Source organism: Channa argus, chromosome 14, assembly GCF_033026475.1.
Source record: "Channa argus isolate prfri chromosome 14, Channa argus male v1.0, whole genome shotgun sequence".
NCBI classification, from domain to species: domain Eukaryota; kingdom Metazoa; phylum Chordata; class Actinopteri; order Anabantiformes; family Channidae; genus Channa; species Channa argus.
Genome location: NC_090210.1, coordinates 8500924 through 8526499, shown reverse-complemented (window position 1 = coordinate 8526499; position 25576 = coordinate 8500924). Strand labels below are relative to the sequence as shown.

General features: G+C 39.0%; 1 protein-coding gene across 8 annotated transcripts; it reads left to right on the top strand.

The window, feature by feature from the left end:
• The first annotated feature begins 564 nt into the window (after window positions 1–564).
• Window positions 565–25201, top strand: gng12a (guanine nucleotide binding protein (G protein), gamma 12a). Of its 8 annotated transcripts, XM_067474138.1 has the most exons (5): window positions 579–942; window positions 2009–2060; window positions 7124–7169; window positions 21715–21823; window positions 23198–25201. In XM_067474138.1, the coding sequence occupies exons 2-5, from the start codon at window positions 2015–2017 to the stop codon at window positions 23321–23323; spliced, it is 327 nt and encodes a 108-aa protein (XP_067330239.1). In that variant the 5' UTR covers window positions 579–942; window positions 2009–2014; the 3' UTR covers window positions 23324–25201. The 8 variants fall into 8 exon arrangements, with proteins under 8 accessions (XP_067330247.1, XP_067330239.1, XP_067330246.1 ...); XM_067474145.1 differs by lacking the exon at window positions 2009–2060 and having other exon boundaries at window positions 584–942; window positions 7124–7143; XM_067474143.1 differs by lacking the exon at window positions 2009–2060 and having other exon boundaries at window positions 584–942.
• Window positions 25202–25576: the final 375 nt, after the last annotated feature.

Here is a 25576-nt window from a genome sequence, read left to right as displayed (position 1 = left end):
AGGGAGAGTATTACTGATCAATGGGTAGAGCATTGGATTGGGAGGCAGAAGGCCGCGGGCTCGAATCCCACCCCACCAGGCACCAACCTGGTGGAGGTGTCGGTCCCACAAAATGGGAGGGTTGCGGTAGGAACGGCATCCGGCGTAAAAGAAGAACTCGTGTCAAACCAACGTGCGGAAAATGTGGCGACCCCTGAAAGGCTGAAAGCCGGTGTCTTGTAGGGGTAGTGCGCCTCTGCAAGGTTCACAGTAAAACAGCAAACCCACTTTCCCTTTTCTCATCAAGTGTATTATTGTGAAAGTCAAGTTAGAGTTGGAGTTACACAGGACGTTCCAGGGATAAACTTGCATTTGTAATATTCTGTTAACACATTTACCACACCTAAAAAATTGAAAGTACAATAACTGCGAATACAAATTTCATTCAGCTTACTGTTAGTCAACTTACTAGTATTTTATATTTCTGATTTGAAAACATAACTGCAGTTAGTTTCTCGTAGTAACTATTTCGCAAGTGTATTATTGTGAAAGTGTGATCAGGAAGTGGTGCTTTCAGCAGCGCGGAGAGCTTGACGCCAGTGGCTTGGTCGGTCCGCCTCTCCCCTCCCGACAAAATTCGGCTGTTGTCGTCGAGAGAAGCCAAGTGGAGGAGGGAAGGAAAGGAGAGGAGAGGGGGAGGACTGATCTTACTTGGAAGTAAGAAAAACTAAACGACAATTAAGTATTACACCAACCGTGAGAGAGAAAGGAAAGCGCCAGGAATCGGCAGTTTTGAAGCCGACAGAGCTGGTTTTCCACAGTCTGTGGTGTAAACACGTTAGGGACATTGCTCCGTGAGCGACACAGCGCAGGGAAAGGTCTCCTCCCAGTCTGTTGACGGATACAGTTTGACTTCAGTGAAGGCAGACGCGGCTAGACCTGACTATAGAGTACCCCCGCCAGGTAAGACTGCCATGTGTCAATGAAGTGTGACGTTACCAGCCGACGACCTGAGCAAACAGTTGGTCTCAGTCTGCTCTCAGACACATTTACTGTCACTGCCGACAGCTTTCACAGCCTTTATCCGTTTATGCAACGCTTGTGTGGCACCACAGCTAATTTCCACTTAACTTAGCTTCGTTTCGCCCGCCTGTGACTCCACTGACCACACACATACATTTGAGGTTGGTTGCCTTATGGATATGGCATTCAACAGGTGTTAGCTTGAGCTGAAGTTTTACTCAGCACGGTGCTGTCTGGGCCCTCTGCCCTGATTATTCCCCTCAGGCCCCACCTACTGTGTTGGCCACATAATCACTTCTTTTGGAAAGCAAATCGATTATTCCAGATAGAAAATAGCTCTTAACACTTACACACACACACACACACACACACACACACATACATACATATACATATACATATATATATATATATATATATATATATATATATATATATATATATATATATATATATATATATATATATATATAACAGCCACTTCCGTCACATTAGTCAGTTATGCAATAGGTGAAGGCTTGCAACATTACCAGTGTAGTCCATTATGATGAACACCCTATGTTCATTATGATGAACCCTGTGTGAAGGCTTGAGTGGAGGCCCCACACAGGGTAGTGGCTGAGATGTTTACATGGACTATCAACAACTCTGTTGAAGTCCCCAGGCCATTACGGAGGACAGAATACAGACTGGCCATTGATGAAGCCAACTCATTAGTACCCCATTCACTGCCATCAGAGCCACCTCTCAATGCCAATCACCACGAGTGGGTCGCACCACACACACTGGAAGGCCAGGATCACGCACTTCTTGTCGTCAACACTAGTGTGAACAGGTTTTTGGTTTGGTGAGATGCGTACACAGTTATTTTAATGGAGCGGTTGCTCTATGACAGACACCGGGCAAGAGGAAGTTCCTCAGAGTTCAGGAGAGACTTAATATGAAGACAGAAACGTGAGCAACAGCACCTACAAGTAGTCACTGCATTTTTTTTTTTTTTTTGCAGCAGTGCATGGCACACAACTGCATCGGTGCACCCATGACCTACATAGAGTGGGGTATGTAACAAAATGCAGCCTTATGTGGTTTCATTAGATGGGGAGATGATGATGCCCATGAACAGCTGCCTTGTCTAATACTGTCAGGTCTCACCACAAGGCTGCTTGGTGCTAGTTGCTAGCTGCTAAATTCTGTGTATTCACAAAAACTTTTCGTTTCCTCCCCTCATTTGTCTGGATAGATTGTTACAGCTTTTAAATTAATGTTTCTTGAGATTAGAAGCTCTGTCTACCAGCTTTTTGTTACCGTTGGTATTAGTAGTGTGAGTAGCTGGGATTGCTGGCAGGATTTAACATGATGTGGGAAGCATGTAAATTGATTAGTAACAGGAGGAGGGGAGCTAGGTAGTCGAAAGGGGAATAATGCCCTGCTTATTGCAAAGGTTAGATAGCAAGGACAGGGACCTGCCCAGATAGATTGAGAGGAGGATTGATTTTTATTCTCTTTTTATCTGTTTGTGCTATATAGATTTACTTGTGGAACAATGGCTGAACTGTTGGGAGATCATGTTGGAAGTGGCACATGCAGCTGTAACCAATGCTCTGTATTACTTTTTTGGCCACTCTGGAAGCATCTCTTCACACACAGAATGCAGCTCGACTAGATTAGCAGCTCTGTTGGCAACATTTTGACAAGCAGCAAGTTTTTCTGCAGTGGTGTCCATCGTCGGAGCCACTCTCCAGGCCAGGATCTGTGTTCTCATAGTGTTCTCAGTGCATACAGTAGGAGCTGGTGTGTGTATGTGTCCCGACTTCAGTGTTACTTGAGTGATTTTACTACTTCCTCACTGGGCCGAGTGATTCACATGGTTTGTCAGCATGACTCACTCACTAACTCAAGTACACACACACACACACACACACATATACATATATATATATATATATATATATATATATATATATATATATATATATATATATATATATATATAAACGGACACAGAGGAGAACTGCTTTACATGCTTCTACTTCTTCATGTTTATTTCTATGCTTTATCATACTAAAATTAATATCTTTTGATTGTTGAGTAGCCTGCTTGGACTCAAATTTGCAAATTTGTCATCACTTACTGTAATACAATTTAGTGACAAAATGATTATTAGATCAATTCAGAAAATAATTGACAGACTGATAGTTAATAATATAATCATTATCGGGTCTAAACGTGTTATTCTGCCATGTTCTTCTGCCGCCTATAATTTTGTGTTAATTTAACAAAAGACTCCAAAGTTCTTAAATGTTAAATATTAATCCAAACAGAAACAGGCTTATGAGAATGTTCTTAAATGCCGGTCAGTCTGGAACTTTATGATGAAAGTAAACAAGATTTTGAATCTGATGAGACATTTGACCTCAACTCTCTAGTTCAGCCATTTGGGATTACTGTACTGTGTAGGACAACTTCAAAATATAGAATAGAGTCTTGACTGACTAGTTTATCCATAAACAGGTTTGCAAATGATTTTTTTCAAATAGTTTACAGATCCACTTTCTTTTTAAATATTGAACCAACTATAAATACACTAACAAGTGCTCAACAGATTCAATTTTTCTTTTCTTTTCGCAATCTATTCATGAGTTTTCAGCATGTATCTAAAGACATCCTGTAGCTCCTAAAGGCTTGCCCATGTTAGTCTGGGTGTGTGTATGTATGTGTGTGCGTGCACGCACACTCTGCACTCTCTGTGTTGGTTAGTCACAAGCCTTAGCCTACAGTGGCTGGTTCACTTGAATTCCACCCTACCCAAGAGCAGATGTACTGAGAAGAGTGGTGGTGGTGGTGGTGGTGGTGACACTGCAGATATACAGTCACACCCATTTGCTGGTTTGGCAGCAGAATTACCCACTTTTATGAACTTTCAAGTGTTACTGGATCACATATCAACTACAGCAGAACCATTTTCAAACATATTGTTTTATTTTCTTGTCTGCTCTCATGTTATTTTGAAGCTATAGGGGCAAACGATACAGCACAAACACGAGAAGACATCACTGCTGGCATCTGAAAGTAAGGCGAGTTAGTGCTCTTGTAATAATCAGTTTAGCCTCAGATGTAGTACACTTTTACCAAACCAAACAGGAAGTGTTGTCATGACTACTATCTCAGATGGGTACAAAAAAAAAATGAACTAACTTCCCTTAATTTCTGTAAATGTTTCGAAAGTTTGTGATTTTGAATCATTGTCATGGTTCAGTGAGTCTTTGCCTTTGCTCTCCCTTTGCTGTTTTATCACTAGGACAGACTGGTCACAGGCAGGCTAGACATTCCAAAAGCTGTGGTTGCTTTGTCAGAGTGAGCTGAGGATACAGAAAGAGAGAGTCTCCACCTAAATAAGTAAACTCCACAGTTGGAGGCACACTTTGCAAATCTCCTCACTGCTACACAGCTTATCCCATATTACTCATTTTTTCTTGATTATAATAATGGGAGATAGGTAAACTATTTAGTTAAAGAGTAATACTTTTTCAAATCTTAAGGACTAGTTAGTAAGTTATTTATCAAATAACCTCAGTCTTGAAAACAGCTTTCACACAGCAATGAAAGCAGTTTTAATTGTGATGTGTTCAGTAGCTTTAGAGGGAAAAAAGTTTTATTAGAGGAAAAACTCCTGACAGCCTGTGGTATGTTGTGACCTGCATGTGCCTACCAAGCGCTGGGGGCCTGTGATGGCATGTCATGAGCTATCAAAATGCATCTCTAAGAAAAACTAGCACTCATAGGAAGAATTATTCTAAAGAATAAATTCAGTGTGTGGATGCTGAATACATGTTTTTTTTTTCTATTGATCTTACATGAATAAAACAGCCAATTATGCTGACCATCTTTAGTTTTTTTTTGGTGACTTCAGAGCAACAGAAATGTTTATAGAAGCATAAAACATTAGTTCTTATTCAGTACATCACAGCTCATGTAAATGATTTTTGTTCATGTTGTTTAGGAGTCCTCTGTATGATGTTGGTGCAGGGCTGTTGGCACAGGTTGCAGATAAGATAGGTGTGTTTTGAGTGTAAACTATGTCCATGGTTAACGTTCTTCTTAGACACTGATCTGTACTTAGATTTGCAACTGTCCCTAAAACTGCCAAGGTTAGTTAATGAGCTGAGATGCTGACTGGTTCTTGGTACATTGACAAAGAACTAAGAGATGGTCACAAGTAAGTGTTTGTGGCTGATGTGTTGGGGAAATTGACCTGAAAATCAGACTGGGCTCTCAGTGTCTTTTTTTAATTTCATTTTATTGTTTTTTGTATGGATCTTTGAGCATTCAGAGGTCTGGAACCTGGTAAATCAAAAGAGTGAAAGTAAACAGGGATAAGGAAATGTAAAAGTAAATGAGTTAGCTATGCTTGTGTCTGTGAGTGATTGTGATTCTAACTTGCATTTGATGCACTCACCATTTAAGTTTAAATTTAAAATATATATCAACCAAGTATTACAAATACAATTTTTTTTTTGCTTGTTTAAAATATACAGTATGAATTTTTGTTAAGGTTTAGGCCATATTTTTAAAACAAACCTACTTCACCTAAACATTAACAAAAAGGCTTTTAAAATCAAAACTCAAGATTGAATAATTTGACATCAATCAAAGCAGTATTTCAGCTCACATCATTGTTCAAGCACTAAACTGAATAAAGTCATTCTGCAGAAAATAATTGGGTTTATAATGGAGGCCAAAGAAGCCATGCCTCCTTGACCTCTGGAATTTTGATTGGCTTTTATTTATTTGTTTTTAACACATTTTTTATGGTTTATACTTGATAAATCCAGCAATTAAAAAAGGGAAGTGAAAATAAATATTTACATGTATATGAATTAATTTAACATAAGATATTGTACCTTCTCTATGAGGTGGCGCCTTTATTGATACCTCACTCTAAGTCACATCTCATTTTCAAAGGGCTCTGCACATGTTTCTGTTATAACACTGGACAGACAGGATGATAATGTTTAAATGACTGAGAAGAGCACAGTGGTGATGATACTAAGTCTGTCTCTAGACCCATTGTCATCTTTGTCTGTCTGTCCAACTGACTTGTTCTACTTGAGTCTGAGAGAGGAGAGATGGGAAGTGGCACACAACATGCTGCAAACTAAATGGTTTAGATTTAAAGGAATGGAGTTTTCGCCACTGAATAATTGTTGCTTCATTTCAACAGGGGATAATTGCAGACTTGTGTAGACACATGTAGGAAGAATGTCCAGAGTGTGACCATCCAGAGGAAGATTTAATTTCTCCTCCTAGTTGTAATGTCACAGACTAGGATTTGTTGTGCGTTAACACCCAACAGACTGGATCTGTAAAAACAAATACATTGTCTCTCCCATCTGCATTTTGTGTGTTCTTTAAGGAGAGCCCTATGTGTGTGTCTTTTAAAATATTTAGATATTTTGAGGGTGAAGATCAGAAAGCACTGGCGTTTTGATGATTTTCTAATGTTTTTTTGTATGTGATGAATTGAACTGAACAGTGGACTAGGTTTTAACTAGGTTTAAGTAAACCAAAGCAAACTTCTAGATTCAGAGTGTTTAATCCTAAAGTGGGTTAAATAACTCAATACAGTGACCATCCACAAATCTTCACTGTCTTGGTAGTCCACATGGTGGCACCCTCTGACTGCTTTCTGCTTTACATCTGGTGGCTGGCTGCTGAATAAAGGTTCAGTGTTCCTCCTGTAACAAAGGCACAAATGAAACGTTGTGCTTGACTGTGTTTTGAGGCAGCTCTTTAACAACAACTATAATTTAAAATCTAGTTGAAAGGGAAAAATCTGGTCCTGTGCCCACACGATGCTAACGGTAATTCAAACTTTCCCGCATGGTCCATTTGCCCACAAAATGACAGTTTCTCTCTCTCTTACTCATACTCACTCACTCGCACACACACACACATACACACACACACACACACACACACACACACACCATCTGTCACTTTGGTACTACCAGGTGGTCTAAACATACTGTAAGCTCTTATTAAATTTGTCCAGTAAACCTAGTCCTTTCTGTTTATTCTCCTGAGAGTGACACTGTGTGTGTGTGTGTGTGTCTCTGCACAGGAGGCCTTGTTCTGCACAGAGTGAGTGTCTTGAATGCACCTGTACCGTGAGTCAGTTTTCAGTTATTCGTCCTGTTCCACAGTGCAGATTGTATTACTGCCTGGATTATTTAGTGGATGCAGTCTATAGTAACCAGCAGGAGCAGGGAGTCTTTAATATACAGAGAAAATCAATGCGTTCACACTCCTATGTTTATAAAATTACAAATCAGCTCAGTACAGAAATCAACCTAAAACAAATCTGAATGTAAACAAAGCCAAGAAAAATAAATGTCACATTTAACATTAAACCTAGTTAAATATTTGTGTTTTAAATCCACTGTATTTAAAGGATCAATCAAATTATCAGAAATAGTCCCCTTGATTGTGTGATATAATGCAGATTCTGCATGTTTGCTTTTCTTCAAGCATTCAAGCACACGTCAGAAATCAAACCTAACTTTCAAACAGTTTCATTGAACAAATATAGGAATTGATGCTCTGATGATTGACTAGCATATAAAAGTTTGTATGTTCTTCCGGTATATTTGAGTTTCAGTCAGTTTAGATTGGAGTAAAGTACTTAGATGTACTCCCACTCACAGGAAGACACACCTTTCAGGACACAAACTCTCCTCAGTTACAGCACGTTATTTCCTCTGACATACACAGTATTTCATAAGACCGTAGCCCAAATATGGGCATATCCTGCCGGAGGGAGAGAGTCCAGCCAGCATAAAGCAGCTTCTTGTTTTGCAGGTAGGGAAGAATGAGAGTGAAAATGACATTCCCCGTTGTCTAATGTGTTAAGAACGTCTGAATATAGGATATGCCAGCATGTGCTGTACAACCAACTGGAGGAAAGCTAAAGATGTATCAGAAGCATGTGTTTCAGCTAAAAGACTGTCACTATAAATAAATTATTCATAATGCATATTGTAGAGTTGACATGTCAGGAAAGGAGAAACTGTGTTACTCTGATGGATTGTTGTATTTTTTTTTAGCCCTCTAAGTTAATGTGAAGTATGCTGGGATATCAAACAAAGGCCAGTGTGTGTGTTTTCTTGATGAGGCCTAGTCAGGAATATGGAAAAGAGTTTTGTTGTTTTGGGCCCGAAATCTTTTGTCCATTGGTTCACCATGTTTCTCTGTCTACACCAGGCAGAAACAGGTGTCCATGAGATGCACAATCTCTACTTGTCTCCTCAGCCACAGTCTCAGCGCCTCCTCATTTGTTAGCATCAGGTGCCTCATTCACAGTCAAATCCATTTACTTTCAAAGCACTGCACGGCTTTGTTTGACTATGATTTAAAGAGTAATTTACTTGTTTTCTGGTGCACAGTTGAACAAGGCCTCACATTTTGTCCAGGAATGGTTCTTGTATAGTGGCTCCTTGTGCAGTTACCTCTCTGAACTGTTAAAGACAATGTTTCCTCTCTGCTTGTAGACAATTATCTTATTGAGTGGGATATTTTTTTTCCTCACCATGAGCAATCAGTCACAGAATCTGCTAGACTAAGAAGTCATACTGGCTCCATTTGCAAAATTATTAGGTCTCTGTGAACTCACACACACACACACACACACACACACACACACACACACACACACACACACACACACACACACACACACACACACACGGTGATTCCTTCATCATAGCAGAATTTTGTTTGAAAATTCCCATTTCCTACCCTGAGATGGGGCCATGTGGAACAGTTGTGGACCTGTTTTCAGCAGAGACTGCAGACACACATTTTAACTCCATTGCGCTTCCCTCTACAGCTGCTCATGAATTAGACATGTGGACCTATTGACCTACATGTGCTGAGAAAAGGGTATAAACATAAAGCGAGAGGAAGTGACGGGAGACAGAGGAAGCAAACATGATTTTCGAAGGGATTTGGGGTGGGCTGCAGAGGAAGTGTCCTCAGTCTGACCCACGGCTCGAGCCTCTTCCTTCCACCCGGCATGTCTTTGAAACTGAACGACATAACAGTGGTGGGAAGGAGGAGCAACCATTCATGTGGCTCCTGATTAATAGTAGCTCTGACCCCTTTGAATTTGTGTGTGTGTGGGTAGGGGGGGGTTCTGTCTGTCTGATGTTGCTGTCTGACAGTCTGTCTACCTCTGTTCTTGATGTATTTTAACTATTGGGTTCATGCTGTTAAGCTTTCGCTGTTTTAAATTCTTGCAACCATACTGACCCCACTTAATTTATTGGACTTTTGATTTCTAGTCTCTCAGAAAAAGACCACAAGACTAGACACTTTCTAAATTATGCATGACACAATTTTCTTCTGTGTTTGTGAAATTCTGCTGATTTTTTTTTTCTGGCATTTCCTAGGCTAAATGCAACATCAGGATTTTTGTTTTGGTTTTTTCTTTGTAATGAAAATCTTCCTCTACTCACGTATAATGTTTGTCTCCAACTGAGGTCCACTTATTCATTTTTGCTGTAGACATCCATTGTTGTCCAAAAGAATTAGAACATGTTCCTTCGTTCCAGATTGCTTGATCCCCAGGTGTTCTAAATTGGTATAACTTTGCACATATGTCTGAAGTAACAAGAGTCAACTGCGCATTGTGGGACAGTTAAATTATGTTGATTCTAATCAGATGGAGCAACATAAAAAATATATTATTGACCCGGCATTGTGGAATGAATAAACATGTTACCTATTGGTATAGAAGTAAAGGCGGTTCCTTGCTGGTGTGTGTGTGTGTGTATGGGGATTATTAAGAATTATTAGAAAATGACTGAATTTCTCCTTTTAAGTGTATTTCCATGAGTAAGAAGAGAAAGTCAAGTATATTTATACTCGGTGTTTAAACTATACACAATGTATGCTCTCTACATTTTCCATGAGAATGCTGCTTATTAGGAGCTAAAAGTCTGGATACTTTAGCAGGATCGTACATGGATAAGTGCATGTAAATAAATGCATCACAAAGGAAAAGCACAGTGAGTACTTGTAAGTTGTAACAGTAAGTGGAAGGTTTAGGTTCGATTTTAATCTTGTTCACTACATTTACTGTATTTTTAGACAAAAAATACTCTTGAGACTACTTTGAGCTAATCTACCTGAATAACAAAGGTTTTATGCTTTCAGTCCTGTTTGGGTCTTTGGTCTTGGTCTGTCTTTTGTCCTGACATCGTCTTTCGTGTAGCTCTGCACTAGCCCCAGTCCTTCAACTCAGTAAAGCGATCATAAAATCACCTGACCTTGGGAACAGTAGTATCATAAATACTTTCAGAGTTTATCGATAGAATGTAGTTATGACTTGATAATCACAGTAACTCTAATAAGCATTTACTGCTTTACTGCTTTTTTCCTTGTGTGTAAGTCAAGGAAATAGCACTGTTCACATATTTCTTTAGAAACTTTCCACCAACTCGTTCCTGTTTTCCATGTGGCTCGTCTTGTGTTGTCACATGCACTAATCTGTATCCTCTCTGCATGCTTGTCATTCCTGTTCTTGTTTGTTCAGTAATGTCCCTTCTTACTCATACAGATAATGTGGATAATTGGGTTCTGAACTAGACATCATCAGTGCTATGGATAAAGACACCATGAAACTATGTGTGTCATTCCTCACTCCTGAAGTTATCGCCACACTTCTTGTAGGCTGAAGGAAAGCTCAAGTACTATGGAATTGGATCTTTTTAGCACCCCATCAGGTGTAGGGTGTTTAAAGTTTTACTTCTCTGTTGCCTCTGTACTGTGATCCCTTGTATTTTCTTCTCTTTTACTTAACTGAGTACACAACAAGTAAGGAGAACCGCTCAGCTTCAAGAAAGAAGATTATATGCTGACTGTCCCAGCTGAACTCTGACCCGTGAGGACAAAGGTCAGGACTTTGTAGACAGATTTGACTGTTAGAGTGACACACTGGAGTGAGCACTGCTTCTCACATGTCCACTGATTTAATGAGGCAGTGGCAAAATATTGACTAATGTTTCATGAAAGAGGCCATTACAAGTACCCTGGAATGTGGCTGTTCTCATGCTGTCTCTTCCAAATTTCAGTTTCAGGTTTTTCGCATTTTTTTTTTCTTTTTTTTTTGGTGATATCCACTGTGGCAATACCAACAATAATAAATACAAAACAGCAATACAAACCATACTTTCAGCAAAATTAACAGATTGAAAATGCATGCACAAAACACATAAAAATGTATGAGCAAACCCACTCACACATGCACCATACATTACTACATATGCAGAGAGCACGTGGTCTCAGTCTGCTTTGGATCATTTCTGTTTGTCATGCAAATTTTTTGTTAGCTCATATAATTTGGATGCTTTCTCAGCCATTTTTGAGCACTTGACCAACATTTCCAAACCCCAAACATAAGCTGCCTGTGGCAAAGAGAAGGAGCAGGGGTTTCAGAAAAAGTTTTTTTTTTCTTAATTTATTAGTTATATTTCGATCATAGTTTTTCAACTAATGGAAGTGACTGATCAGATTAGCACCATTATACAGGAATGTGCAAAAAGTAATTCTAGTTCTGCCGTTTTGTGCAGAATTGCTTTATGTCAGAGTTTGCCAATATTACATTAAATCAAGGGACTACTGTTATTGTCTTTTCTTAAGAGTGCACTGGGGATTTTTGGGACTTCATCTCTATATGCATTGTTCGGGACATTCACGTGGAGTTTCTGCACTATATGAAAACAAAAGGGATTTTTTTGTTTTAACGTATCATATAATGCAGTCTCTGTTTTCTCACTTTCCCTTTGTTTCTCTCTCAATTTTTCTCCCCCTCCTACCAGAGCAAATCAGGCTGCTCGCATTTTTCCAACACTAAACCCTTTGTCCTGAACTGGTAACCACTAGTCACTTCAAACATGAGTTTATTGTTCTTTATCTTGTCCTTTACATCACTTTAGCAGTGCAGTGTGAATCAGAGTTTTAGAGGGTTAAATCTGTATATTCCCTATATTTTCCATTGGATAATGTTTATTCAATGTTTAATTATTTTTCTTATTGTCAATTGAGCACAATCAGAAGTCAATAAATAATTAGTTAACTCTGCATTAGTTTGAAAGAAAATTGTGTTTAAAACACAATAAAGCCAAATATCCCCTCACAGAAATAGATTCAGCACCTTGCAGACACACGTAATCTTTGTCTCACACATGCACACCCACTTTTACATATTTACAGTATGTTACCATCTGACTAATCCCATTTCCTCCTTACTTGAAAAACAAACTCTTCTTTATGCATTTTATGTTATTTTCTAATGAGCTGTATGACGTCCAAGCTATTATCAGCTATTCCATGCAGACACACTGTTGTTTAACTCTTTCTGCTTAAGCTACAGCAGAGAGGAGGGACTGTATGATGGTCCGGCCTGCTCCACCACAGACCCTCTGGCCCTCTCTGTTGCACCTTTGCTACAGTTGTAACATACATGCAGTCAGACCAACTCAGGGGTGGAGGCTGGAAAGACTGAATAGGTTTGTTTATTGTTCCATAACGGCAGGGCAGTCTCGGGCCAGAGATGGAGATCCATTGTGTAGAATCTCCCTGCCTTCGTCATGAATAGTAGCTTTCAGAGGCAAAAGGGACTGAGGCGAAAAAGCAAAGCACTCACAATAGCTTTAAGTTTTGTGGCATTCCTGTTGCTGGCAGCACATTTTTGGCATGTGACCAAATGCAACATACACACAGCTGCACAGCTTGCTTTCTAAAGCTAAACTCTCTGTCACACACACACACACACACACACACACACACACACACACACACACACACACACACACACACACACCTCTTATCTCTCCCTCAGTCTCACTTAGCAAGCACACATCTTTTTCTACAGCTCTCTGCCACACCATTCATCCTTCACTGCATCAGTTTCCAGCAAACTCCACTCAGCTTGGGTTAAACTTTCTTTTGTGCCATTTTTGGACAATAATGCTGTTTGTTTTCCAAGGGCAGAGCACAGAGACACTGCCTGGCAGCCTCTCTACCTAGGTCGCCTGTGTCTCATACATGTCACCCTCTGTGCGTCTGCAATGACGTCTAAAGGGCATTATCTGCCATAGGGCTCTGTTTGTTTTAGGTTGCTCCAGGATTGATAATGGCCTATTACTGGGGAACCAGAGGCCCATAGGCACCTCAGTGAAAACTGGAGATACCTTTGCTAATCAGGACGATACCCAGCTGGTATTCAGCTTAATAATACCAAGCTACTTTTTTAGCTGAAACCAGCTTCATTGTAGCAAACTACCACACAGACTTGCTGGCTATTTTTAGTGGATAGTCTAGCTGCTAAAGATATCACTGAGGTGATGGCTGCCTCTGCCTGGCATCCTGTGTCTGAATACTTGTTGAACGTCAACAGTCTTTCATATAATTAGCTCGTTATCTCTAGCTCCTCCTGTGGAAGGAATGCAAGAAGTTGAGTTGACAGTTGCATCAATGGCAGGGAGAAACGTCTTTGTTTTTATTTTACTCATTTTTTGTCTTTCTTTGTCTTGCTTGTTTCTTCCTTCTCAATGTCTCTTGCATGCCAAAAGAGTAAGTTAGCTTCTTGTGATGACTGTATTTTTGAGTAGATTCTCTTTAATTATTTTATCTGACACCCCAGCTTACACTGCACTATTTACTGCACAGCTGATACAAACGTTTCCTTAAGTCAAAGCCTGAGACTAGCGAAACTTGCATTCATATTTTTCTAGCAAAAGTTGTTTGTGGGCACATTAACTGCTTCTTTGACGTAGCTAAATGGGAATTTGCAGTGATCGTTTCTGTAAAGATAAAGGTGATAAATGTTCTATTCTGTTGTTTCATTGCTGCCCCCTCCCCTACACCTGCTGCAGGTATCCATTACATCTTTACTTGCCAACACTACACTTACACTACATTCCTAACATTTAAACCATGCTGCGCCCACATTTAGGATTACACAAGTTATCATTTGCAATCTCAGCAATAGGCTAATCGCATGGCTGACCCTGCTAAGGTGCGTTGTCCTACTCAGCAGGTCAGAAGCCACATTTTACAACCTGAGTCACTGCGTGGAGTAGGTTTGGCCATTGTTTTAAGGGTTTTAAAATTACAATAATTTATTTGCAGAAGCAAGTTATCACAAGTGTATATGTTATTGTAAAATAAAACTAATAATCTGCTCAGTGGAAACATAAAAGGTCAGTTGTTTTATTTATTGCAATTAGTCCCTTCTGCACCATTACTTTGAATGTGTAAATATAGCGCCATTCGTCAAGTAATGAGTGTGTGAAATTTGCTGTTTGTGAAGTGAAATCTGATTTTAAGGCTGTCCTATATTACCACCTGTAATCTGTAGACAAGAGTTTGTTGTCCCTTTTTGTTCTCACTGTTATGTGGCATTATGTAAGCCTCCTCTTCGGTCTTAAAGCAGCCACAATTTGTGCAGTGAATTGTGTTCACACAATCCTGTCCTAAATATTATCATGTTTAAGGACTCTGATTAGCTCATTTGGCTTGCTAACTCATGAATGTGTTTATCTTATCTAACCTGACATGCAGCTTTTTTTGTGTAACTTAGTGCTTTTTAATTCATAATAAAGTTGGTTGACTTGTGATTCCTGCAGAAAACTTTTCAGCCATCTAGTCTGCACTTAAAACAAGCAATCATTCATAGTTTGTTTGGATAGGAATGAGCCTTGTGTAATTGCGCATGAATTCAGGATTTAGAAATCCTGCAGAAATGAGTCCAGTCTAGTCTTTTGTCTAGACACTGTGCGCCTGTGTCACACTATGCTGGGTTGTTTTATATCCTTTCAAGCCACAGAACTTACAGGACTGCATAGTTTGCCAGGTTCTGGCAACTGTGCACGTGTTAAGACTTCATGGCAAGACAGAAAAGATATGTCCAGAAAAGTTATTTTTAGCGATTATTGAACGACCTGCACAGCCCTGTTGCTTTTCCTGAAAACTCATACAGAAATAATGGATGCCCCCTCAGCCAATCGCACTCAAGCAATCCTACGATACCAGCCTTGAGAGCACTGAGTTTCCCAGTATTCCCTTTGTGCTGCACACTGTGTGTGTGCAGCCAATGTACTGGGTGGAGTCCTGCCAGCTTCACTTATCTCAGTGGTCATACTGTACCTGCAGCTCTATGTATCAAAGTTCCCCAAAGCACATGGGATATAGTTTTATGCCTTTTCAGCTGTGTGTGTTTTACTGTGGGCTGCCCTTATTTGCACTTGATAAACCTGATCAACAACTGCTCTTGTATACATTGTCTTTACTGCTCTTACTGTAAATCACAACTATATTAAACATTTTTCTTGTTTGTTTACAACTGTGAACACAGTGATATTGACTAAAAGTTTGGTCACTTTTTGCAGGAATTATTTCTCTGAATGTAGTGCGGGTAAATTCTCCTAACTCAGTTTATCATGGTACAGTAAATTTAAGTCATGATTTTTTTCAGTATTAAATGCATAACGGTAGCTGCCAGTGAAACCAGGGCTTAACAGCAACTTCTTTCTTTTTTCTGATGGGAAAGTACTGATATCATTCTGGTGGTTCTCACAGTGTGCAAACCCACACCATCTCCTCCCTCTCACAGGCATGGAAATTCAGCAGCCAGACTTTCATAGTCACATTTTACTCAGCAGGAGGAGTGATGACTGAGAGGTTTTTTTTAGTTTGTTAAAAACGGTAAAAAGTGAGAACAGAACAGTGTTTATATTAAAGCAGGAGAGAACTGCCAGGATGCACAGATGTAATCTTATCAGCATCAAGCTAAGGTCATGTTTTTAGTGAAGCAGGAGACAGTTTTTCATTCAGCTGGAAATGTGTTGATTTGCAGAGAAAGACAGAGAAACTCATGCTTGCAGAGAGACAGTGTGTGCAGGAGGAGTGTGTTTGTAAGAGAGATTCCAAAGTGTGTGTGTGTGCAGGGGTACGCAGGGGAGAACAGCCAGTAAACTGGTTTGTGGCAGAAGTCCAGGTCTTTGAACTCTTTTGTTCAAAGCTGCAGACATCTGTCTAGACTCAAATATCGTCTTTCCCCAATTCACTGTTCTTCATTTCTCAGCTGATGTGTAAAGTCAGACCGACGCCGGGGAGGAGATATTCTAGGCTATTGTTAACATGATCAACATAAGCACTACAGACAATAAACCTTCAACTAGGATTTGGATTTTAGCAGATAAGGATGGAAAGTTACTGATTTTGATCAATTACTGTAAATTGGCAATATATCCATAATGACATGCATGCAGCTCCTTAATTCTGCTACTTGACAGGAGTTGGATCATCCAGTCTGTATATGTTTTTTAGATTTGTGTGTATTGTGTGTGCATTAGCACCTTTGTGACCTACACTGAGAAGCATAATTCTAACCCTAGTCCAGCTGTTACAGCTACAAAAAATCATGTACAATGGGTATTATCATGTTTCCCTTAAGTTGGACTATGGTTGCTAACTTACTGTATCTTTATATTTCTACAAGCCACAAAAGGGTGGGGAGAAATGCTTAATCTGTCATTTTGGGGTGAGCTTAATGAAAGGGTTTTGGATGCAAAAAAACATGATGCTTACCTACCCCTCATCACCTAGTGTCAGTCAAGTCTGAAGTGCAGCCGGCAATACTTAAGCACCAAAGAAGTTTATTTCCAGTCAGACTATTTTATTACAAAAGCTGCTGTAGTCTGCAAAGCCTCAGACACGTACTGGACCACACGTACTGTAAAGTTGACAAGACTGAGTCTCCTTGTAGGCTTTATGGGATATCGTTTGTATTCGTCAGCAGCAAATTTAAGAGTTTTCTTTGGTTTTGAGTTGCAGTGTAGTAATAGTGAAAGACACACACACACACACACACACACACACACACACACACACACACACACACACACACACACACACACAGTTTTTCGTCTTTCAGTGTTGGTGTTAATGGCACTGACTCAAAATGGTTCCCTGTTCTCTGTACTTTGAACACTGTGCTAATGAAATGCATGTGTGGTGGTGGGTGTGTAAGGTACGGCGGAGCTGCTCTGTACAGTAGGTGGTCCTGGCTGCTGTGTGTGTGTGTGTGTGTGTGTGTGTGTGTATGCATGTATTGTAATAGGGTGGACTCTAAAGGCAGTGGTCTCCTTTCTGATCTTTGGAGGTAGCTTTTTTTGGGGGGGCTCCTATATGTACACCATGGTGGTTAATGCTACGCACTCGCACACACACATTGATGCTCTCCCATAGAGTTTCAGACTGGTGGTGCTGATAGAAGTTGGCATCACATCACAGTGTGCACAGTTTAACTGAGGTGATTCAGTGAAGATGCTTTGCTTGCGAGAAACACTTCTGAGTGCTGCCTCTTTCTCCCAGTCGACATGCTGGTTGAACTGATACTCTGGTGCCGCAGAATATTAGACTGTTAATTCTGTATACTTCATCTTCAATTACAGCTGTGGTGGTGTCTTTATTTCCCCTGCATGTCACCCTCAGTCACATGACCGATGAAGACAGCCAAAGGCATCAGAAGCTGCTTTTCGATAGCCCTCTGCCTGGCTAGCATGCTGGAACAATCCATCACTTTATTAAACTGCTTATCCCGTTAAGGTTGCAGGTGTGCTGGAGTTGATCCGAGCTGTCATTTAGTGAAAGGTTGGATACAGGTCTGAAACTGCAGGCCTTGAGACACTACTTACATTAATAGAATTATTTAAATTATTATTTTAATAGAACTGGACCTTACTGCTTAATATTACAGAAACAAATACAAACATTGATTTGTGACATTGTTATTTATGACATTGCTATTTCGCATTTTCATCCAGTCTGGTCTTTCCCTTAAGCATTGTTACGAGATTAAATATTTAGGTCAATGCATAACAAATTATCTATTATTACAATAAGGACATTTACAGAGACTGCTGAAAGTTATATGTACAAGTTAACATATTGGCTTGTAAATGTAGCATGTGCTCTGTGACAGTGAATATTACACCTGGAGAACTCCCTCCTACTGTAAATTCTCCCTACAGAGAGTTGATAGCCCCCCTTTGGATACAGACTAGTTAGTAATGACAGGAAGTGGCTAGAATAGGGGCACCTTCCCTGGTTTTTAACTTGCTTCCTATTCTTGCTAGAAGCAGAAACATATTTGAATATAGGGAAAACAGAGAGAAGTTTAGAAGCATTAATATACATACTGTATACTCCTCAAACTACAGCCATAGAAGGAAAAAATTGGTGAAGTCTCTCTTTAAAGTTCTGAGAAGCTACTCTACAGTGCAAGTAATTTGAAATGTACAGATCTATATGCAGGTTATCTAGGCCTGTGATTATAATTAAAATGCTTCAGTGTGGCATTTTTATATAAAGACAACCCTCTCAATCAGTGAGCAAAAAGAGGAGCATCGGATGTATCCAGTGTGACATTCAGAAGCACTTAAGCAGTCCAGAGGCTTGATCTGCTGTCATGCAAGCTACTCGACATCCCCAGCTGACGACAGTAAGATGACTCTGCTCTGGTTTTATATGCAGCTCTATCCTATCATTACGTATCCTTTTGTTAATAACTGTTTACACTTTTAGCTGAGATATCATTGTTTAATTCTAGTCATGGATTATTAGCTATCAACTCTCTGCAGGGAGGATTTTCAAGAGGAGGGAGTTCTGCAGGTCTGCAAACTGCAGTGTAATGTTCACTGCAGGCCTGTCGTGTGAAACATGTTTGTCTTCCACATGTTATCTCTTAATTCTTTGTGGTACTTGATATGCAGCTTATGTTCTATGTTTGCATATTGCACAATTTATAAATTATGCAATCTGGTTTGCCTGGTAGTGCCAGAAGGCCCACATTCTTACCTGGCAGCAGTAAGTTACCCTAAACAGGTAAAGGGTGGTGTAGTACAAATAACTTGGTGAGTAAACTGTGTTCTAGCTAAAGGATTGCCACAAAAGATTTATTGTACGGATTCCATCAAAAGAGGTCATTGAGTTAATTTCTTGTCAATGAAATTATTGCTCCAATTAATATAATCAAAGAACCCCTTTAAAAAACTCCTGCAGCAAAATTTAAAAATAGACTATGGAAATGAATGCAGTCACTCATCACATATGGATGAAAAGATCCTTTTCTTTTGGTCCTTTCCTGTGATTCCTTGCCTTTATGACTAAGCTGAGAATGATTCTTTAGGATGATTTTTCACTTTGCATTGTAGTGAACAGCCCTTTCATGTCTCACTTTCATGTTATCAATAACATTTTTCCTTTTTGAGTCATCTTTGCCTGTGTGGTGAGTTTTTTTTTTTTGGGAGTGATTACACCAAAGATGGAAACAAAACTCTCTAATCAGGCACTTCCTAGCAGACGTCAGAAAATAAAGAGATTTTCCTTTTTTTGTCTTCATTCCCCCCTCACTCTTTGTTCCCAAGACAATTGAAAAACCGTATGATCCAGCTCCAGCATCAGAGGCTGTCTGGAGGGTCTACATCCTGCAGAAAGGGTAGAACAAAACAAACATACACAAAAACACTGTCTGGTTTTGTTCATTTGCGTTACTCTAAACATTATCAGCACCTTCCCGTATTTTCTTTTTTATTTACAGTTACTCTGTGTGCGGCCTAATTTCGCAACTCTGTACACTTAGAATATAATTAAAGCATTTGGAGCATTTATGAACCAAAATCTTAAATATTTTCTGCACATCAATATGGACATGGGCAATGTGCATAATGATCGCATACAGCCTAAAATAGACAACCTTAATTTTCATTTATAAAAGAAACCCCAGAGCTTTTTCTTGTGAATTTCACAATTAGGTTCTGAGAAACTGTATTTGATGTTTCCGGTTCCTTACTGAGAAAAGTTTTGGTCAAAGTGAGGTCTGTCACAATGCGCATGCGTATGTTGCAAAACTGTTACAGGAAATATGTATTTGTATGAGAAACAGACAAATGGCAAGTGTCTGTGTGAGCCAGATCTCCCATGTGGACTGTAAGGATGTGTTCAGGCTTGTTCCCATTCAGTTTGTAAATTATTAGCAGGAAGTAGAATCATAACTCCTAACAGCCAACCCACTGTACCCACTCTATTTACTCCTAGACAAACACTATCAGCCACATACTGTACTTTTCCCATCATGAAAATAATAACATCTCTGTAGCTTTTTGTTTGAATAAAGATTTCCTGTAGTGTCAGATTTTTAGTCATTATCATAGTTTTGTGGCTTTAAGATTGTGTGCACACAATTTTGCCTGGTTTTGCAGCAGGAAAATTGCACTGCCTTGCAAACATTTATGAATCTTTATGAATGTGGGAAAAAAAAAACTTGAAATTTAAATGCAATGGAACTTTCCTCTACATGTCTGCATTACTAAAAATACATGTAAACAAAATTTGCTTATCTACAGACAAGTGTGCCTCAGCTTTGTGTGCTCTTGGTGCAGAGCCCGATGATGAGCTGGTTATGATGTCAGTTTTCGGAACAACCCTGTAAAATAAAAGGATGTATTGAAGGGGAGTTGTTGAACCTAATTGGACAAACATCTGTTATGGTTATGACACATTCACTTACATTGCATGTGAATAAATCATTTACTGGTTTAATATTATTCTAACACCCTTCTGTGTTTTCTGCTTGTTGGGTTTTGTCTCATCTCACACACAAGACGGTTTTTGCATGTACAGTAACTGCTGTGTGGTTTGTAGAGAATGCATGCATATCCAATATGACATTAGCGTTGTGTGTCTCTGTCTTGAAAATATAGTTGCAGGAATTTAAAGAACTGAACCCAGCTAAATTTGTTATTTTTTAATTCTTTACAACATTTCTTAATTTGGGTTGGAACCCTAGACCTGTCTGCTTAACATATAAAATCCACTGTATGTCAAGTTTTCTGGGGTTTCTTCTTCAACAACTGCCCAAATATGAGAACGCCATAAGCCAACCACAGGAGGCGCAGGAATATCTGTTTCTTCTGCTTTTGCCTTGTTTATTGCTTTCTTCAGTAAAAAAAAAAACTGGTTAAAAACAGGCCTAGAACAGGTTGATAAATGTACAAGAAATGGAATGTAACATTATATTTTAGCCACCAACATTATGGGCGCCTTTATCTCACACTAATTTAACAAGATTAACATAAGTTTAAAGGAAATACAGAAATCATGTACACGCTGTACAAATGCACATGCACATGGCTGGTTAGCATAACATGCTAAATATGTGCTTTACACTACATGTCATACAAACCCAAAATAGTTAGTTAACCAAATGAACATGCCAGTAGTTTAAACAATAATTTTTTTAACATAAAATCAGCTTACATACTGTATATGGTTACCCACACTGATAAAGCATCCCGTTCTTAATTTAAAAAAGTAAAACTTTTCAACACTTTCAGATTAAATTCAACCTACAACTCTTATCTCAGGGTCTGCATCTGCCCTCTTCTTCAGCCAGATCACCTATACTGTACAAGTTTGTTTTCCGTCCCCGGAAATCATGCTTAAGTAGCCACCTCCCATTCCTATTAACATTGCTTAGCAACCAATTTGTGTTTTATTTATCCCATTTTAGGTTAAAATTACTTCCTTCCAAGTTCAACCTCACACTGTATACTAATGCCTCATTCTCTTTCCTATTCTTTAATGCAGTGTTGTGTTGCCCAGCATGTCTTCGAAGGCTCACAGTTCCAATAACATTGCCCATACTCGGCGGATTGTCCACCAGCTGAGAATAGAGGCAAGCATTGAGAGGATAAAGGTACAGTACAACAATAAACAATGCTGTGCAACTGTTTTCCATGAATCTTCATTGTAGGCACGTATCATGCCACAAGGTCCACCTTATTTTCTCAAGTACACTTCCCATAGCGCTAGATTTAATTCTTGTATGTTGTATGCATGCTTCAGTTTTTCCATTTCATTAAAATTTAGATTTCAGAAATATGGTAATGCTACCATAGCCATTATAGCATACTGACTAATGAAGTTCATTTTAAAATCACTATATGCTTTTGCAAAATAACATCACTTTCTTCTAAAAAGAATTACATATGTGGCAGATTAAGTAAGAAATTATGCATGTAGAGGCAGGCTTACTCATGCCCGGTGGTCCTACAATTACTACTCCAGGGGTCGCTGTGTGATAAAACCATGAACATTTGCATCTATATTAGTAGGAAATAATCTCTACATACACTAAACATGTGGTTTAACAAACTGGCATGAGTGGAAAGGCTCTTCATAAAGTAAGCGGCGCATTCACACTTCCATAGGAAACTGGACTATAGAACCGTTTCAAACAATGTCAACACACTTTTGATATACACATGATCAAAACGAGTATCAAAGATCACACAAAAGATGACCATGTTATGCTAATTGTTTATGCTAATGGAACCTAATTAACATGGCGGCTTAACATTATAATTTTTTTTTGTGTGAACATTGATACTTTTTTCTTTTCTTTCGTTTTGTTCTTTTCAGTGTAAGTGGCTCCCTTTTGCTGCCATATTTGTTTTAGCAATAAGAACGCACGATATTTACTGTTCTCTCAGGATTTGTGGGAATTGGTGGCTGGATGTTCGAAGGTGCAACACATGAGAATTTCCATTCTCACAGGATTTGGGGTTTTCCAATTGTCAGGTTATGCTACTTCTAAAGTGTCAGAGATTAGAAATCTGTAAACTGTCCAGTTAGTCCTCAGGTGTGTTTCCTATTTTTATATAGACCAACAGTGTCAGCATCTCTCATCAGCTTAACTGTGCAGTGGTTTGATGAGGTTTTTACCTTCCAGCAACACATACTAGAAGCTAAGCAGTTTGGTACTCCTATTAGTACTCGGTATTGACAAGTATTCAAATGTAATTACTTGTTCTCAGTCTGTGAAGAAGAGTTTTTAGAATCATCATGTTTTTACATTTTCTTTCTCTTTAAAGTATTCTAGAGATAGTTGTTGGTACTTTGCAAACATGAAGTGCAAATTAATTTGAAATAGTTAATTGTAACTCACAAGCAAAAGATCATTCAGTTATTGAAGGTAAACAAAAAAGCAAGTGAAGCAACTGATTGTTTGTCCAAATATGAGGAAGAAAACTGCAACTAAATCCCCCCCTTTCTTTCATTGTTTCTGTAGGTATCGAAGGCTTGTGCAGACCTAATGAACTACTGCAATGAAAACGCCAAACATGACCCCCTCCTCATTGGCATCCCTGCTTCAGACAATCCCTTCAAGGACAAAAAGCCTTGCACTATATTGTAGTTGGTGCTATTTAGCCTTCGTGTTTTTTTTGTTTTTGTTTTTTTTTGCTTATTAGTGTTGCTGTATTCTTTTATGTTTGGGAGAAGTGAGGGGTGGATTGTGATCATATCATTACCATGTTTTCACCTGTTAACAATTCCACCAAGATTGTCTCTTTAAAACCTTAATTAATAATGAGCAAAGAAGTGTTGTGTGGCTGCCCCATTACCCTGTAACTGAAACTATTGACCATGGCAGCTCTGACTACTAACATGAGTTGTAATTGATTTGAGTACGTAATATTGCTTAAAAGAAATCATCAGCAGATAATATTATCAATGGAGATCCTTCCTCTTTACTGATAATATCTCTGTGGACTCATGCAAACATGGTTTCCTTCCTGTCCTATAAAAGTATATATCCATTTTAAGATGTATAAGAATGGTTTCAAACAACATTCCAACTTTTGCACTAGGATTCTACCGAAATGTTACCATGATGTATCCTTATTTGGGGCAGTAATATCTGATGTTAAAGTAACCTATACTATCTCAAAGTATTCTGCAACCCATCACAGCTGCAGTATCTCTGACTGGTCCGCTGGCAATCCACATCCCATTTAATCTGTTTTTTCCCTGTCTTGTACTTGCAGTATGATTAGTATGCTACAGTGTTGTCTTTAGCTGTGTTGAGGTCATTTCCATCTTTAAATCAACTTCATCTTCAAGCCACCTCAGTGCTGTGATGCTTTTGGTACCCATAAGATGGAGAGTGGCTAAAGCCAAAATGAGAATTCTCCGTCACGTTATTGCAATGCAGACATTTATTTTTTTATTGTGTTAACAGACATTTTGAAATGAAGATGTTGTGACCAAGCCAAACTAGTGACACTGCTATCAAAGCATCTACATACGCTTCTGATTGAGACAATCTTTAGCCATTGCTTCTGTTAATTTCCTGTGGTATATTATTTATAAGATGCTGATGACACGAAGCACATCAGCAAATGTTACGAAACACTGTGAGCCATTTCTACTTTCCCATCACAAGTGTCTTAGGCAAGGGATCGTACACATTGTGGTCTTTAAGTGCTTCTGGCACAAGTATTGTAGTTACAGGTAAAAAAAAGTGATGTGCATTAATGATTTAAAAATCACTCTACCAAGACTTCTCTTAAAGTTTTCAATTTTTTTCTTTTTCATATGAAACTATAGCATTTGTGTCCATGGTGGTCTTCAATCTGCACTATGACATGCCCAGCATGTTGTGGTTTTGTTAGGGGGAAATGGCTGTTATGGTAAAATAGGGAAAAGTAATTAAATACATTTACTTACACTCTAAAGCCTTACTTATGTTCACCTTGTATGATGAAGAATACTCTTATCAGGAGTACTTTCTTTAAAAAAAGATATTTCTATAAAATGTTTTTATCTGTGGGATGATTTGTTGCCATATTGTGCCGTCTGTTTTTGTCAACATGTCAGTAGCTGGCCATGTTAAATCATGTTTGACTTACTGTACCTGGTGCTCCACCTTTCAGCTGTTTTGGAATTGTTGCCTTTTCCAAAGGGTAGTTTCAGGTCTTCAGATCAGCAAGATCTTGTATTATTGTTCAAGTATAACTTTTATGACTGTTTCTAACAGTCATATCTTACTTGCAATAAATCATTCCTGTCTGTCTCTAAAGGAAAAAAATCTACTGCCATTCTATAATTTCTGTTCAAACAGCCTTATTGTACGATTGATAGATTAATTGTCAAAATTTGCATTTTGATAAATGTTAATAATATAGCAACCTTTGTATGAAGATTTAACGTTAATAAGGTGAAGCATTCCTACAGTAAAATACTCTACTAATATCTCAATAAAGATGTGTAGAGCTGCAGAGTCAGAAGATGATTACTGCTGTCTTGATGTCATCTCCCACACATCCTGAGGTTTATACAATATACAAACATGAACACTGAGATTGAGCCTGGTCTAAGAGCTCTGGCCTCCGTGTATCTGGGGCCATTTCCTCTAATTAGTCCTTTATTTATATCTCAGTGGGGAGAGGAGAGGCCTCTTGCCATGGCTGTCAGACAAAAGAGAACACGAGGGAACTAAATTTAGCAAGTACCAAACCCTGTTTTCCGCTCTTGGATCTTAACTAGTAAGTATTTTGGGGAAAATGCTTAGTCTTTGACTCTGTTTTCATTCTCTGGTCGCTTGGGTTTTTCTGACCTTGTCTCTGGCCAGCTGGTGCTGAACACAATGGGAAGAACATTCGGAATT

Excerpts from the sequence above, each read along its gene's own strand:
- gng12a (XM_067474138.1), top strand. The coding sequence starts at position 2,015 with ATGGCACACAACTGCATCGGTGCACCCATGACCTACATAGAGTGGG. Across the intron at positions 7,170-21,714 it reads GTCTTGAATGCACCTGTACC|TGTTGTGTTGCCCAGCATGT; the intron begins GTGAGTCAGTTT and ends TCTTTAATGCAG. Across the intron at positions 21,824-23,197 it reads CAAGCATTGAGAGGATAAAG|GTATCGAAGGCTTGTGCAGA; the intron begins GTACAGTACAAC and ends TTGTTTCTGTAG.